This window comes from Leucoraja erinacea, chromosome 22 (assembly GCF_028641065.1).
Source record: "Leucoraja erinacea ecotype New England chromosome 22, Leri_hhj_1, whole genome shotgun sequence".
Lineage (NCBI taxonomy): Eukaryota > Metazoa > Chordata > Chondrichthyes > Rajiformes > Rajidae > Leucoraja > Leucoraja erinaceus.
The window spans coordinates 580,962-598,524 of NC_073398.1; the positions used below are offsets into that span (position 1 = coordinate 580,962).

The 17,563-nt window shown below is 45.1% G+C and overlaps 1 protein-coding gene across 1 annotated transcript in view; it reads left to right on the forward strand.

The window, feature by feature from the left end:
- Positions 1 to 17,205, forward strand: part of LOC129707615 (cilia- and flagella-associated protein 54-like) — a 166,081-nt gene extending 148,876 nt beyond the window's left edge. The window contains exons 18-20 of the mRNA XM_055652742.1: positions 2,321 to 2,492; positions 7,793 to 7,867; positions 15,663 to 17,205. Coding sequence (XP_055508717.1) covers positions 2,321 to 2,492; positions 7,793 to 7,867; positions 15,663 to 15,788 — 373 coding nt within the window. The 3' untranslated portion in view covers positions 15,789 to 17,205. The remainder of the gene's footprint in view (positions 1 to 2,320; positions 2,493 to 7,792; positions 7,868 to 15,662) is intronic.
- The last annotated feature ends 358 nt before the right edge of the window (positions 17,206 to 17,563 follow it).

The following is a 17,563-nucleotide window of genomic DNA, read 5'->3' on the forward strand; positions in this document are numbered from 1 at the left end:
TGCCCGCTGGCCTGCACCCTACAACATCTTGGAGCCTCAGTCTGCGGAGCTTCTGGCGGCAGGCATGGAGCGGACCTTTCATCGTGGAGAAGAGCTCCGACCACCAGTCTGCGGCCTACAACATCTAGAAGCCACGGTCTCTGGTAAGGAGCTGGCCTATTTGGGAGCTCCAGGGCCGCGGGGTGTGCTCGACCTGTCCCGACGTCGGCGTTCCAACCATCCCGACCAGAGGGCTTGAACATTAGGCCCTCCATAGCGGAGGCTACAGAGGGTCAAGGCCCCGACCACGGGTGAACAAGGGAGGAGGAGGAGGACTGCCTGAACTGTATTGCCTTCCTCCAAGTGGAGAATGCTGTGGTGGATGTCTGTGTTGGATTATATTGTGTATTGTGTCCTTTTCTAATTGTAACGCAGCATGGTAAATTACATTTCATTGCACCTTATGGTGCATGTGACAAATAAATTTGAACTTGAACTTGAACTTCTACAGACTGAGGGAAACGAGATATAGACGGTGAGATGGAGAGATATAGAACAAATGAATGAAAGATTTGGCAAGGTGAAAATGAGTTACAGCCAATGAGACGACAGTGAAACTAGTACGTCGACTTGGGTTGGGGAGTGACCGAGAGAGAGGGTTACTTGAAGTTTGAAAAATCAATATCATAATGCTGAGTTGTAAGCTGCACAAGCAAAATATGAGGTGCTGTTCAGCACCTTCAGAGGATCAGCAGCTCATAACAGCTGTATGAATATTTATTTCTCTAACTTTGGAAAAGGAAAGTGGCGAGCCAATGCCTGGGAGAAAATAGGTCGCCACAGGCAAGGCTTTTTTTTAACAGGCAGATGATTGGAACAAGAGCCAGAGATAAGAACACAGGTTTGCGGAGGGAGAGAGAGAGGGAAAGCAAGGGTTACTTGAAGTTAGAGAAGTCGATATTCATACCGTAAGCTGCACAAGTGTAAGTGAGTTCAGTGACAGAGACTTCCTGGAAATAGAAAATACCATACAAATGAGAAGATGTGGGTATACGAAGATGAGTTGTAGGCATCTCAGAAAGAGAGGCTTCTTTAAATTAGAAAGTAAACCCTGGGACGTGACAGGCAGTTCCAACTATCAACAGGTACAGGTCTGCCTTCAGTCAGAGGGCAGTATAAAAGAATTGGGTGGATCAGGATTGTGGGACAGAGATAGGATAAATGCTTGCACTGCTTTCTAAAAATGGAATCAATTCTGAAAGCATCCCAAAATATCATGCAGCAATTTTATTTTGCAAATCGATCATGTGCACGGACTAATGAACTTTCCAAAGTAACCTTTATCCAAATAAATATTTTTGCTGCAATTTTTGTAATAAAGCTAGCATTGGAACTCCACTATCATAAGTTCATAAGTGATAGCAGCAGAATTAGGCCATTCGGCCCATCAAATCTACTCTGCCATTCAATCATGGCTGATCTATCTCTCCTTCCTAACCCTATTCTCCTGCCTTCTCCCCATAACTCCCGACACCCGTACTAATCAGGAATCTAACTATCTCTGCCTTAAAAATATCAATCTAATCCAAATATCCTATCAACCAATGTTGAATGGATTGATAATCTTTTTCAATAACTTCTTTATATTTGGGGGGAAAAATGTTCTGCAGTAACTCAGCGGTTCAAGAAGCATCTGTGGAGACCATGGATAGATGACATTTTGGGTCAGGATCCTTGTTCAGACAATCACCATTAGAGACATAGAAACATGGAAAATAGGTGCAGGAGGAGGCTATTTGGCCCTTCGAGCCAGCACCGCCATTCATTGTGATCATGGCAGATTGTCCCCAATCAATAACCCGTGCCTGTCTTCTCCCCATATCCCTTGATTCCACTAGCCCCTAGAGCTCTATCTAAGTCTCTCTTAAATCCATCTAGTGATTTGGCCTCCACTGCCCTCTGTGGCAGGGAATTCCACAAATTCACAACTCTCTGGGTGAAAAAGTGTTTTCTCACCAGTCTTAAATGGGCCTCCCTTTTGTTCTAAGACTGTGGCCCCTGGTTCTGGACTCGCCCAACATTGGGAACATTTTTTCTGCATCTAGCTTGTCAAGTCCTTTTATAATTTTATATGTCTCTATAAGAATCCCCCTCATCCTTCTAAACGCCAGTGTTTACAAGTGAATTTAAGAATACATTCTTTACAGTTTGTTGCTGCAGGGGATGGGAAAGGGCTGAAGATGGAGTGTAAGGATGAGTCGACAGGGTTCCACAGTTATGAATTCCCATGGTCTTGCATTCCAATGAACACTGAATCTATAACGTTTCTCCAATACTCCAGACTAATTTCGTTGCGCAAGAAACTGTCTGGATTGATACAAAAGGCTGAGATGTACTTGCAACCGGAAATTTCAAGATCTGCTACAACCCAACGCAGTTTTCACAGACTAAGGCAAAGGTACACTCGAACAGACTCTGCATTGAATATTAGAAAACTACCCACACAAACAGAAGTAAGTTGAAATAGATATGATCATACCAGTTCTTATTCTTAATTTGTATAATTTTTTGGAAGCATCCTGTTGTCATTAAGATAATATTCATCAATTGTGAAATTGCAAATGTTGTGCTCTTTTTTTATTTAAAGATAGACTTTATTCAAGTAATAAATATATATAATACAGGAATCGTGCAAAAAATTCATCCAACATTTTCGGAAGCTATACAAGCATTCAATACTGTTTACACACATTGCACAAATTACACATTTATCCCCCATCATTGCTACTCATGTGGCCCACTGCCGTGGAATCCCTTCCCTTATTTTGAGGGGTGTCTCCACCACACCCTGCCCCCCATGTCCAGCAGCGGAAGGACTCTAGACTGGGATCCTCCCCCACCGAGCCTTGGCGTTGGCTGCACCAAGCTTCAGTGCGCCCCTCAGCACGTACTCCTGCAGTCTGCAGCGGGCCAGTGGGCAACATTCCCTGACGGACATCTCGCTCCGCTGGGTGGTGACAACGCTCGGGCAGACTAAAGAGCGTCTTTCACCGAGTTGATGACCCTCCAGCAGCACTCGATGTCAGTCTCTGAATGGGGCCTTGGGAACTGTCCGTAAATCACAGAGTCCTCTGTGACGGAACTGTTCGAAATAAATCGTGACAGGGACCCTTGCAAACCTCTCCAAATTTTCTTTGGAAATCCACATTATGCAAAGTGGTGGGCAACCGTCTCCTCTCCATAGCAGCCGTCCCAAAGGCAGCGTGTGCTGGTAGTGAGGTTCCGACGGTGCAGGAAGGATCTGATTGGGAGGGCTCCCCTCACCGCCAGCCAAGCCAGGTCTTGGTACTTGTTGATGAGTTCTGGTGATGAGGCTTTTTGCCAGACAAGCTGGGCAGTCTGCTGTGGGAACCACGCCACAGGATCCATGGAGTCATTTCCCTGCAGTGCCTGCAGGACATTCCGTGCTGACCACTGCCCGATGGACTTGTGGTCAAAGGTGTTGGTCCGAAAGAACCTTTCCACAAACGACAGATGGGGCGGCAATGTCCAGCTGACTGGCACATTGCGTGGCATCTGCGCCAGGCCCATCCTTCGCAACACCGGGGACAGGTGGTGATACTTGGTGTCCACGTGCCTTGGCTCTACGCTCTGCCTGATGTAGCCACACACGAAGGTGGCTATCAGGGTGAGGGAAACGTTGAGCATGCTTTTACCCCCGTTGTCTGCCGACTTGTGCATTGTGGCCCATCGCACCCGATCCATCCTCGACCCACAGATGAACTGGAAGACGCTCCAGGTGATCTCTGTGGCGTAGGAGGGTGGGCCAGACCACACTTGCACCAAGTACAGCACCTCACACCTGATCACCAAATGTTTCCCCGTTATAGATTTTTCCCCGTGTGCTCTCCAAAATGGGCTTTGGGGAGAGAATCAAAACTTGGATCCAACTGCTCTACACTGATATCTGTAGTGCAGTCCAAATCAATGGGTGGGAATCAGTTGCTTCCACAGCTCGTTTCTTCCTCACTTTGGGTACCAACTCCAGCCAGTTCTTGTCAAGCGGGAGAGTCTGGACCAACCACTGACCCTAGAGGAGCTGACTGGCTCTGTCCGTTCCTTTGACTCGACTAAAACTCCCGGAAGCAATGTTTTACCGGCCGAGTTGTATTCAGCTCTGTGGGACTGGGTGGGGCCCGGACCTGCTGGACATGTACAATGACATGCTTCTAGCCAGTAGCATGTCAGACTCTGAGGAAGGGCAGCATCATGCTAATCTACAAGCAGAAGGGGGAGATGAATGACATAAGGAATTAGAGACCCATCAGATTGTTGAATGTTGATTACAAGATCATGTCTAAGGCTATCACCAACCGGGTCAAGTCTGCTCTGAGATGGGTGATCCACCAAACCTGTGCTGTGCCTGGCAGGAAAATCTCAGGCAGCCTGGCACTGCTGCGAGATACCATTGCCTACATGCAGGACAGACTGGCGGATGCCTGCCTAGTCAGCTTGGACCAGGAGAAGGCCTTCGACAGGATATCGCACATGTACATGAGGGACGTGCTCTCCAAAATGGGCTTTGGGGAGGGAATCAAAAATTGGATCCAACTGCTCTACACTGATATCTGTAGTGCAGTCCAAATCAATGGGTGGGAATCAGGCAGCTTCCCCATCAGGTCTGGAGTCAGGCAGGGTTGCCCTCTCTTCTCTCTCTTGTTCGTCTGTTGTGTTGTACCTTTTTGCCAGGTCCATCAGGAAAGACACGAGCATAAGAGGAGTGACATTGCCAGGCAGTGGGGGCACTCAGGTCAGTTTGGCGGTAGACAAAAATGCTGGAGAAACTCGGCGGGTGACTAGGCAGGCATCCTGTACCTACCTTCTCTCCATACCCCCTGATCCCTTTAGCCACAAGGGCCACATCTAACTCCCTCTTAAATATATCCAATGGACTGGCCTCAACTACCTTCTGCGGTAGAGAATTCCACAGATTCACCACTCTGTGTAAAAAATGATTTTCTCATCTCGGTCCTAAAAGATTTCTCCCTTATCCTTGTACTGTGACCCCTTGTTCTGGACTTCCCCAACATCGGGAACAATCTTCCTGCATCTAGCCTGTCCAACCCCTTAAGAATTTTGCAAGTTTCTATAAGATTCCCCCTCAATCTTCTAAATTTTAGCGAGTACAAGCCGAGTCTATCCAGTCTTTCTTCATATGAAAGTCCTGCCATCCCAGGAATCTTCTGGTGAACCTTCTCTGTACTTCCTCTATGGCAAAAATGTCTTTCCTCAGATTAGAACCAAAACTGTACGCAATACACCAGGTGTGGTCTCACCAAGACCCTGGACAACTGCCGTAGCACCTCCCTGCTCCTATACTCAAATCCTTTTGCTATGAATGCTAACATACCACTCGCTGTTTTCACTGCCTGCTGCACCTGCATGCTGTTATTGGTGTCCAGAAGACTATGCTAGATCTGCTATCTCAATCTGCAAATATCTTTTCTCTCAATCAGCAAATTATTTCAGTAAAGAATAAAAATCATTAGAAAATACCTCATCCCACTGCCCTCAACCTATGAAGCCAGTGTACGAGATAACACAGGGCAAGTATTGACACTTAAGAGGGTGTTATGTTCTGTGCCAGGATCTCTGGCGAGAAGGAATGGGTGACGTTTTGGGTCGACCCTTCTTCAGACTGATATAGTAGATATACAGATTCTTTAACCCAGAGTAGGGAATCAAGAACCAGAGTCAGAGCCAGAGTCATAGGTTCAAGGTGAGAAGGGGAAGATTTCATAGAAAAAGATTTTCAGAAATGTCCTCATATTTTCTTCTGGAATGTTTATCCGCAAGGGAAAATGTGATGGATGCAGAAGTTGCTGTCTTCTTGGTTCTGAACATCAACATCTCTGATAAAGGAACTTCATGATAAAGACTTTCAAGCTGCAGAAGGACTGCAATGCAAGTCCTCTGAAAAACTGCTGTCATTAAGGGAGATGCAGGCTGTACTCTCCTGTATGTTGTGCATTTGTTTGTCTGGTAAATCTCAAATACTTTGTTGACAAAGTACAAAGATGGAGCCAATGTACAGTATGCTACAACTAGACCACCTCAAACCTATTTAAATATGTCCACCATGCAGAAAATGCAGACTTTTAATGGAACTGCAATCCACTCTAGGTTGGATTTTACAGGGGCACTCAAACAAGTAAACAAGGCAAGGAATGGACTGTTCTCAGTGTGAAAAATGATCAATTGAAGAGTGGTTTCTTTTTATAGTGAGCAATTTTCCTTTGCTGAATTGTTGAACCTCATAGTTGGACATGTGAAGCCAGTGCCTAGCGAAACTAGGTTGTACAAAGGGAAATGAAATTAGAAAATACTGGAAACACTCAACAGGTCCAGCAGCATCTTTGGGTGTGGGAAGAGAAAGAGAATTTTACTTCAGAGTCACGTGAGTGACTACGTGAAGATCCCGCCAGCACGCATGCGCGAAGCTTAGGGCCTCGACATCTAGGGGGGCCTCGGAGAGCCGGATCTACCACTAGGCTTCATAGGCTGAAGCCTAGGGCCTCAAATCTAGGGGGCCTCTGGCCAAGGCAGGACACCTACCATTCAACTCTGGGCGGGCCCCCCTCTCTATCTCTCTCCCTCCATCTCCCCCCGCCATCCGTGTTCGGGCCGCCGGGCTCCGCTCGCTCCTCATCCGCCGGCACGGCAGGTCAGGCCGCCTTGCACATGCGCATTGCTGCGGCCTGCACGTCCTCCCCCTGCACATGCGCACAACCACGGCCAGCACATCATCGGCCGCCCTGCGCATGCGCACTGCAACGGCAACTGGTCGGCGCTGGGCACTTTCTCCCTCGCTTTGAATTGTGGGAGATTTGGCCGCCATGGCTGTCCGGTCGCTGCCTCGCCGCCAGCTCTGAAAACCAACGCGGAGGGGGGGCCTCACAAGTGGAACAGCTTAGGGCCTCTCTTCATCTAAATCCGGCCCTGGAAATAGGTCATGCGACCCAACATGCTCACACCGGCCAACATGTCCCATCTACACTAGTCCCACCTACCTGCTTTTGGCTCATATCCCTCTTAACCCGTGTATCCATGTACCTGTCTAATTGTTTCATAAAATAGTGATAGTGTTTTAGCCAACAGGCACTTCATTTCATGAATTTGGTTCATTAGTTCATAAATTCTCGGAGCAGAATTAGACCATTCGGCCCATCAAGTCTACTCTGTTATTCAATCACGGCTGATCGATCTTTCCCTCTCAATCCCATTCTCCTGCCTTCTCTCCATAATCCCTGACACCCGCACAAGAATCTGTCAATCTCCGCTGTAAAAATATTCAATAAATTCCACAGATGCACCGCCCTCTGACTAAAGAAATTCCTCCTCATCTCCTTTCTAAGACATGTTGTTTTATTCTGAGGCCACGGCCTCTGGCCATACTCTCCCACTGATGGAAACATCCTCTCTACATCCACTCTATCCAGATTCACGAGAGATGGGCATAACAATATAGAATTTAGATCCAACAGATAAACAATTAATCAATAGATTATAATTTCAGGATTATGTATCTACAGTGTGACTTCATGGTGTCATTCCTTAGCAGCCATTAATACAATTACGGGCTATTTTTCAAAGTTTTTCTTGTTAACGGTCACATATATTTTAGACACTTAAAAGATCATCCTTCCATTGAGTGCACTATTGATAGTAAATGGCGTTATTAGTTTGTTAAAATATTTTAGCCTATAACATTCTTTATACAATCGATCTTCAAATATTCTAATCCATTTTATAGGAGATGGCTATAAACATATGCAGAGAAATAAAAGAAATGTTTCTTTCTGGATCGGTCATCAAGCCAGAAACAGAGGTATAGTCACTGGTCTTTGTATTTTTGTATTTGTATTTTTGTTCCCTTCCTTTTGGTCATCTTGACAATGGTTGTCTTTACACCATGAATTATCAACTATCCTGTTACTCCAATGAGTTCTTCCAATTTGAGGCTGAATCCTATGAGTCAAAACAGCCTCAGTCCCATCCTGACATTGTTGAACCATCTGACTTCACAGATGTAGAGGTGAAGTTGATTTAGTTTAGTTTAGAGATACAAGGCAGAAACAGCCCCTTCGGGCCAATGAGTCTGTGTCAACCTGCGATCCCCGCACGCTAACGCTATCCTACACAAACTAGGGACAATTTACAATTTTACCAAGTCAATAATGTGTGTGGGAGGAAACCAGTGTTCCCGGAAAAAGCACACGCAGGTCACAAGGAGAAGGTACAAACTTTGTACCGACAGCACCCGTCGTCAGGATCAAACATGGGTCTCTGGTGCAGCAACTCTACCTGGCATCACTGTGCCATCCTTGATCTTGAGCTTCGGGAGAGCAAAGTCACCCAGTCCTCATTCTGCAGATTTGTGCTCCGTACATCCAAATCATCCAAAATCATTAACACATGTCATGAAATGCATTTCTAGCCCCAAGGGACTTCAATGGTTACTTCCCTCTCCTTGAAAAAAATCTTAACCATCCTTTTGTGTTTTCTGTTACTGAAGCATTTTTCTGTCTAGACTGCTATCTGAGTATTTTTCATTCCTTGATCTGCAGTCTTGATGACAAGCCTATGACTTGATGACTGGCTCTTGATCAAATGACTTTCGCAAGTCCACATCTACCACTTGAGTGAAGATTCCCTTGTTGATCCTATTGGTTACTGCACCAACAACTCTACGAGGTTATTAGGCAGAATGTACTTTTTACAAATCCATTCTGGCTTAGTCTAGTCAATTTGTAAGCCTGTTCATGATTAGCATTTTCCCTGCTACCAAGCTCGATTTTTGAACAGAGGCATAACGTATTTACCAGTACTCAGGCACCATCAGATATGGGAGATTTTGGCCGGGGCCTCTGCAATTTCTTTCCTTTCTGTTCTCAACAACCTACATGCCATGTGGACCAGGTGACGTATCCGTTTTATGAGCAGCTAGCTTTCTAGTCCCCCTGCTTTATCATATTTTTAAACTCATGTCTAACCTCATCTTCCTTTGCTGAGACTCCAGCAATTTGGCCTTCCAAGTAGAAGGCTCATTTTGTACCTCAGCCATGCCCTCTGTCCACTCATTGCCATTTCTCAATGTTGCTGTGAAAAGCAGGAGGGATGTCAGGAGTAATGTCACTGGCCTGGGAAGAAAGCCATTACCATATAACAATTACAGCACGGAAACAGGCCATCTCGGCCCTACAAGTCCATGCCGAACAAATTTTTTTCCCCTTAGTCCCATCTGCCTGCACTCGTACCATAACCCTCCATTCCCTTCTCATCCATATGCCTATCCAATTTATTTTTAAATGATACCAATGAACCTGCCTCCACCACTTCCACTGGGAGCTCATTCCACACCGCCACCACTCTCTGCGTAAAGAAGTTCCCCCTCATATTACCCCTAAACTTCTGTCCCTTAATTCTGAAGTCATGTCCCCTTGTTTGAATCTTCCCTATTCTCAAAGGGAAAAGCTTGTCCACATCAACTCTGTCTATCCCTCTCATCATTTTAAAGACCTCTATCAGGTCCCCCCTTAACCTTCTGCGCTCCAGAGAATAAAGACCTAACTTATTCAACCTATCTCTGTAACTTAGTTGTTGAAACCCAGGCAACATTCTAGTAAATCTCCTCTGTACTCTCTCTATTTTGTTGACATCCTTCCTATAATTTGGCGACCAAAATTGTACCCCATACTCCAGATTTGGTCTCACCAATGCCTTGTACAATTTTAACATTACATCCCAGCTTCTATACTCAATGCTCTGATTTATAAAGGCTAGCATACCAAAAGCTTTCTTTACCACCCTATCTATATGAGATTCCACCTTCAAGGAACTATGCACGGTTATACCCAGATCCCTCTGTTCAACTGTATTCTTCAATTCCCTACCATTTACCATGTACGTCCTATTTTGATTTGTCCTGCCAAGGTGTAGCACCTCACATTTATCAGCATTAAACTCCATCTGCCATCTTTCAGCCCATTTTTCCAAATGGCCTAAATCACTCTGTAGACTTTGGAAATCCTCTTCATTATCCACAACACCCCCTATCTTAGTATCATCTGCATACTTACTAATCCAATTTACCACACCTTCATCCAGATCATTGATGTACATGACAAACAACAAAGGACCCAACACAGATCCCTGAGGCACCCCACTAGTCACCTGCCTCCAACCCGATAAACAGCCATCCACCATTACCCTCTGGCTTCTCCCATTCAGCCACTGTTGAATCCATCTTGCTATTCCTGCATTTATACCCAACAGTTGAACCTTCTTAACCAACCTTCCATGAGGAACCTTGTCAAAGGCCTTACTAAAGTCCATATAGACAACATCCACTGCTTTACCCTCGTCAATTTCCCTAGTAACCTCTTCAAAAAATTCAAGAAGATTAGTCAAACATGACCTTCCAGGCACAAATCCATGTTGACTGTTCCTAATCAGACCCTGTTTATCTAGATGCTTATATATATTGTCTCTAAGTATCTTTTCCATTAATTTGCCCACCACTGAAGTCAAACTAACAGGTCTATAATTGCTAGGTTTACTCTTAGAACCCTTTTTAAACAATGGAACAACATGCGCAGTACGCCAATCCTCGGGGACTATTCCCGTTTCTAATGACATTTGAAATATTTCTGTCATAGCCCCGGCTATTTCTACACTAACTTCCCTCAATGTCCTAGGGAATATCCTGTCAGGACCTGGAGACTTATCCACTTTTATATTTTTCAAAAGTGTCAGTACTTCTTTTACTTTGAACCTCATAGTATCCATAGCTACTCTACTAGTTTCCCTTACCTCACATAATTCAATATCCTTCTCCTTGGTGAATACCGAAGAAAAAAAATTGTTCAATATCTCCCCCATCTCTTTTGGCTCTGCAGATAGCTGTCCACTCTGTCTCTCCAATGGACCAATTTTATCCCTCGTTATCCTTTTGCTATTAATATAGCTGTAGAAACCCTTTGGATTGACTTTCACCTTACTTGCCAAAGCAACCTCATATCTTCTTTTAGCTTTTCTAATTTCTTTCTTAAGATTCTTTTTACATTCCTTATACTCCTCAAGCACCTCATTTACTTCATGCTGCCTATAATTATTGTAGATCTCCCTCTTTTTCCGAACAAGATGTCCAATTTCCCTTGAAAACCAGGGCTCTTTCCAATTTTTACTGTTTCCTTTCAACCGAACAGGAACATAAAGATTCTGTACTCTTAAAATTTCCCCTTTAAATGTCCTCCATTTCTCTTCTACATCTTTCCCATAAAACAAAATGTCCCAGTTCACTCCTTTTAAATCATCTCGCATCGCATCAAAGTTAGCCTTTCTCCAATCAAAAATCTCAACCCTAGGTCCAGTTCTGACCCTCTCCATAATTATATTGAAACTAATGGTATTGTGATCACTGGACCCGAAGTGCTCCCCAACGCATACCTCCGCCACCTGTCCCATCTCATTTCCTAACAGGAGGTCCAGCACTGCCCCTCCTCTAGTAGGTACCTCTATGTATTGCTGCAAAAAACTATCCTGCACACATTTTACAAACTCCAACCCATCCAGCCCATTTACAGAATGTGTTTCCCAGTCTATGTGTGGAAAGTTGAAATCTCCCACAATCACTACCTTGTGCTTACTACTAATATCTGCTATCTCCTTACATATTTGCTCTTCCAATTCTCGTTCCCCGTTTGGCGGTCTATAATACACCCCTATAAGAGTTGCTACACCTTTCCCACTTCTCAATTCCACCCAAATAGCCTCCCTAGATGAGCCCTCCAATCTATCCTGCCAAAGCACTGCTGTAATATCTTCCCTGACTAGCAATGCAACACCTCCACCTCTTGCCCCTCCAATTCTATCACACCTGAAGCAGCGAAATCCTGGAATATTTAGTTTCCAATCACAGCCCTCCTGCAACCACGTTTCACTGATCGCCACAACATCATACTTCCAGGTGTCTATCCAGACTCTAAGCTCATCAACCTTTCTTACAATGCTCCTAGCATTAAAATATGCACATTTAAGAAAACCCCCGTCTCTTATTCTCTGTTTATTTCCTTTTTTTTCTTTCTCCTCTTGTGTCCGAGTGCTTCCCATTTCTGCTTCCTGCCTCCCATTCTGTCTACTACCTTTCGCTATTTGAGTCCCTCGCCCCAACCATTCTAGTTTAAAGTCTCCCCAGCTGCCTTTGCAAATTTCCCCGCTAGGATATTGGTCCCCCTCGGGTTCAAGTGCAACCCATCCTTTCTGTACAGGTCCCACCTTCCCCAAAAGAAGTCCCAATGATCCAGGAACTTGAATCCCTGCCCTCTGCACCAGTCTTTCAGCCACGCATTTATCCTCCACCTCGCTCCATTCCTACTCTCACTGTCGCGTGGCACAGGCAGTAATCCTGATATGGTTACCTTTTTGGTCCTTTTTCTTAACTCTCCTCCCAACTCCCTAAATCCTCCCTTCAGGACCTCTTCCCTTTTTTTTCCTATGTCATTGGTACCTATATGTACCACGACCTCAGGCTCCTCTCCCTCTGATTTAAGGATATCTTGGATGCGTTGAGACACGTCCGAGACCTTGGCACCAGGGAGGCAGACCACCATCCTGGTCTCCCGACTGCGTCCACAGAATCGCCTATCCGACCCCCTAACAATAGAGTCCCCAATTACTATGGCCCTCTTTTTTTCCCTAGCTTTTGGAGCAACAGGGCCGGTCTCTGTGCTGGAGGCCCGTCCGCTGTCACTACCCCCGGGTAGGCTGTCACCCCCCATCCGTACTCAAACAGGAGTACTTATTTGCGAGGTGTACCGACATTGGAGTACTCACTCGTTCCTGCCTCTGCCCCTTGCCCTTCCTTAACGTGACCCACATGTCTCTCTCCCGTGGTTTTGGAGTGACCACCTCTCTATAACTCCCCTCTATGACCTCCTCACTCTCCCTGATCAGAGCGAGGTCATCGAGCTGCTGCTCCAGGATCCTAATACGGTCCCTTAGGAGCCCCATCTCGCTGCACCTGGTGCAGATGTGGATGTCTGGAGGGCCATCCGACACCATGACCTCCCACATCTGACATCCAGAACAGTACACTGCTCTGACTGTCATTCTCCCGCCTTACCCTGGATCTGATACCAGTATAATACAAAAACACTGCACCTTTACTAAAACACTGCCCCTTTAACCCACTGAACCTTAACTAAAGCACTGCCCCTTTAACCAGAAAGCACAAATGCTAACCTGATGTTGCACCCAATCAGCTGCTTCCTCTAGACTGCTTCCACCAATCAGCGGCTTCCACCAGAACCCTCACTATGGAGTGTGGAACGTTACGGATTTTGGTAAGCCCTGACCCTCCTCCACTGTCTCCAACGGTCCTGGGCCTCTGTGAAAACAAGCCCCGCGCCCGATTTATATACTCACCGCCCTTAACAATGGCTATTATTGGACAGACATGATGGAACGGAAATGGGATAAGCTGGAAATTTAATTCTGACACAGGCTTTCGACCAGAAACATCTGTTTCTCTTTCCACAATGTTGGCACAGCGGTAGACTTGCTGCCTTACTGTACCGTAGATCCGGGTTTGATCCTAGCTACAGGTGCTGGCTGTACGGAGTTTGTACGTTCTCCCTATGACCCGTGTGGGTTTTCTCCAGGACCTCCGGTTTCTTCCTACGCTCCAAAGACGTACAGGTTTATAGGATATTTGGTTTGGTCTAATTGTAAATTGTCCCGAGTGTGCGTAGGATAATGGTAATGTGTGGGTATCGCCAGTTGACACAGACTTGGTGGGCCTATCTCTAAACTAAGCTAAAGTGCTCCCTGACCCAAGTTTCCCAGCATGTTCTGTTTTAATTTCAGTATTCCATTATCTATTGTTTCAAAATAAGAATGGAACCAGGTAAGCACAGTGCCACCTAGCTGGATAATGGTGGAGAGATGATAAATAAGAATCCAGTCGTCAGCCACGGAGAGAGAGGAAATGGGGAAAGATAGATCAGCCATATGAAATTTAAGCCTTTTATTAGAGCCATCTTTATATCATGGCATGGCTGGAAAGCTGTCTGGAGGGATTAAAGTAAGTTCTAGTTAAAATTAGGAGTAAATGGGCGAAGTGAACAATTGAAAAAATTAACACAAACCGGGCCAAACTCTTTCATTCCTCACAGGAATGTATAAGTGCGCCATGAATGTCTCATGCTCCTTCACCTGCTCCTTCTGCAGTTGTACAGAGCTCTAGTGAGATCACACCTGGACTATTGTGTGCAGTTTTGATCCCCTAATTTGAGGAAGGACATTCTTGCTATTGAGGGAGTGCAGTGTAGGTTTACATGGTTAATTCCCGGGATGGAGGGACTGTCATATGCTGAGAGAATGGAGCAGCTGGGCTTGTACACTCTGAAGTTTAGAAGGATGAGAGGATATCTCATTGAAACATATAAGATTGTAAAGGGTTTGGACACACTAGAGGCAGGAAACATGTTCCCGATGCTGGGGATCCAGAACCAGTGGCCACAGTTTAAGAAGGAGTAAGCCATTTAGAACGGAGACGAGGAAACATTTTTTCTCACAGAGAGTTGTGAGTCTGTGGAATTCTCTGCCTCAGAGTGCGGTGAAGGCATGTTCTCTGAATCCTTTCAAGAGCGAGCTAGATAGGGCTCTTAAAAATAGTGGAGTCAGGGGATATGGGGAGAAGGCAGGAACGGGGTACTGATTGGGGATGATCAGCCATGATCACATTGAATGGCGGTGCTGGCTTGAAGGGCCAAATGACCTACTCCTGCACCTATTGTCTATTCACCAGTAGTGGGTCCCCAGTCAGTTTCAGGAAAGTTATTGAAGCAGTCATGAGGGGAGGATGCCCAGCCATTGCATGAGGGGAAACACCTGATCTTCTCTGGCGACAGAGGAGAGTTTTAAACTGAAATATTTACCAGCCAATCTTCCACCCGCTTGGCTGATAAAGGAACGTTAGTGGCATTATTGTTCAATTTCTGTGATGGAAGCTAGATGTTTTCCTTGGGCAAATAAATAAGTTGGGGCAAAGGTGCAAGATGAAATCAGGCAATCCAGCCCTGAGAACATCAAAGTATGAACATTTGCCTCCAGTCTGCCATAACTTTGGCAGAGACTTTGGAAAAGTGGTGATGATGATTCCTTTTAGGGATTATGCACCATGTCCTTGGATGGGCTGCACGGTGGCGCAGCGGTAGAGTTGCTGCCCTACGGTGCCAGAGACCTGGGTTCAATCCTGACTCTGGGTGTTGTCTGTACGGAGTTTGTACGTTTTCCCTGTGACCTGCATGGGTTTTCTCCAGGAACTCAGGTTTCCTCCCACATTCCAATAACGTACAGGTTTGCAGGTAATTGGTTTGGCTAAATTGTAAATTGCCCCGAGAGTGTGTAGGGTAATGCTAGGGCACGGACTGGGTGGGTCTCCGCGTTGTATCTCCAAAATAAACTAAATACTATTGTATACTAAATACAGTTAATCTTTTAATGGAGAATCAGCAGCAAATTTAGAATTGCTTTCTCATATTCTTGGAACAAATTCCAAAGTAAGCTTTTTCACAGAACCCAATTACATTAAATATTGTGATACATTTATTTCTCAATAGATTCCCTTTGACATTACCGCCGAGACCCTCAAGGAACTTGAAAAAGTATTTAATCCTGGCTCAGGATTTGTTCTACACCACGGGAGTTTGTTTAAGTGGTTGATATCCTTCATCGAGTCAGATTGAATTCGCTGGCAGCCTCCCAGCAGATTGTTTTCTTTTGATTTTATTCTTATACTTTTACATTGCATCCATAAATTAACAGAGGGGCCAAACTGAACATGCTTCTGGAACTTGATTCACTTTATCACTTCTAACAGATAGATCTGTATTAAACCATTTTTTATTTTCAAACTGTTGAATAAATTGTTAAGTAAACTTCCAATCTACCCAATAGTTTTAGTTTGTGGTCTCTATGTTTCAGACCACCATATAATTTCTAATCCACATTTTCTTTGTATGAGAATCAAATGAGTATAAAAGTTGATGACATATCTTGATTAAAATAGCTGCATTATTCTATTGCTTTGTTGACTTTCATTACCTATAATTGTTTGTTCACAGAATATCAGCCAAATCTGCTTGACCCTGTGCTCTCTGCACGCATTTCTAATATCCTCAGGAACTGGAAGAAAGATCCTAGGGTTAGCATCTTATCTGAAACTACAGTGTTATTTTAGATAGACACAAAATGCTGGAGTAACAGCTGGTCATGCAGCATCTCTGGGGGAAAAAGGAATGGGTGACATTTCAGGCTGAGATCCTTCTTCAGACTAAGTATGAGGGGAGAGGGGAAACTAGAGATATGAAAAGGTACAAAGAACAAATTAAACACGAGGGGGAGAAGCAAGAGAGGGTGTTGCAGAACTCTCATCAAAGAGAGAAGGAGAACTTCTTCAAATTAGGCATACCTTAGAAGACACAAAAAGCTGGAGTAACTCAGCGGGTCAGACAGCATTTCTGGAGAAAAGGAATAGGTAATATTTCAGTGCAAAGTCCTTCCTCAGGCTGAGAGTCGGGGGACAGGGATACTAGAGATAATGACATACCATCTTAGATTCTGTGCAACTATAGGATTCAAACTCACTTTCTGAGACCATGTTCTGGCTTAGGCTTATCATTGTCACGTGTACCAAGGTGCAGTCAGAAGCTTTGTTTTGCACGCAACCTAGGCAGTACCCAAGTGTCTCCACATGTTGGTACCAAACAGTCCTATCTACTGCCTGCCGCTACACGTAACAGCAGCCCTCAACCCCAACCAGTTCCCCTTCGTTCTTGGGGCCTGACACGCCCCCTCTTTGTTCACAAGGATATCAGCAGTCCTCATCCCACAATACAATCTGGGAGACCTGTTGGTCAGTGAATAACCTAATTAGCACATCATGACCCTGCCCTGTACTGAACTACACCCACAACCTTCAATGTCCCTGAGATGTCCATCAATTGGTGGCCTATGCCTCTCCCATCAATCTAACAACATAATGCTCACCTCGCCAAACTCCTCCCCTCCCCAGTGTACAGCTGCCTACTTTATCCCACCCTGAGCCCCCAGTCACCTCATTCGCAATGTTGACCAACACTTTTTCAAGCACTTTTTCAGGCACAAGGATCAAACTGTATTCAAACATTGACACAAAATGCTGGAGTAACTCAGTGGGCCAGGCAGCATCTCTGGAGAGAAGGAATGGGTGATGTTTCAGGTCGAGACCATTCTTCAGACTGACGTCAGGGGAGAGGGAGATAGATAGATAAGGAAGCATGAAGGTGTGAAAACATGGGCAAAGGGAATGGAGATCAAGGAAAATGTAGAATGCATAATTGTGGAGAAGGTAACAACAAAGCAAATAAATAAAATGAAGTTGGAGACAGCTCATACACAGGATTCAAACACCCCCCACTTCTGGGTATTCATTTAGCCCTATAATTGCTTATACACATGGTCCCAACACAGTTCTGTGCAG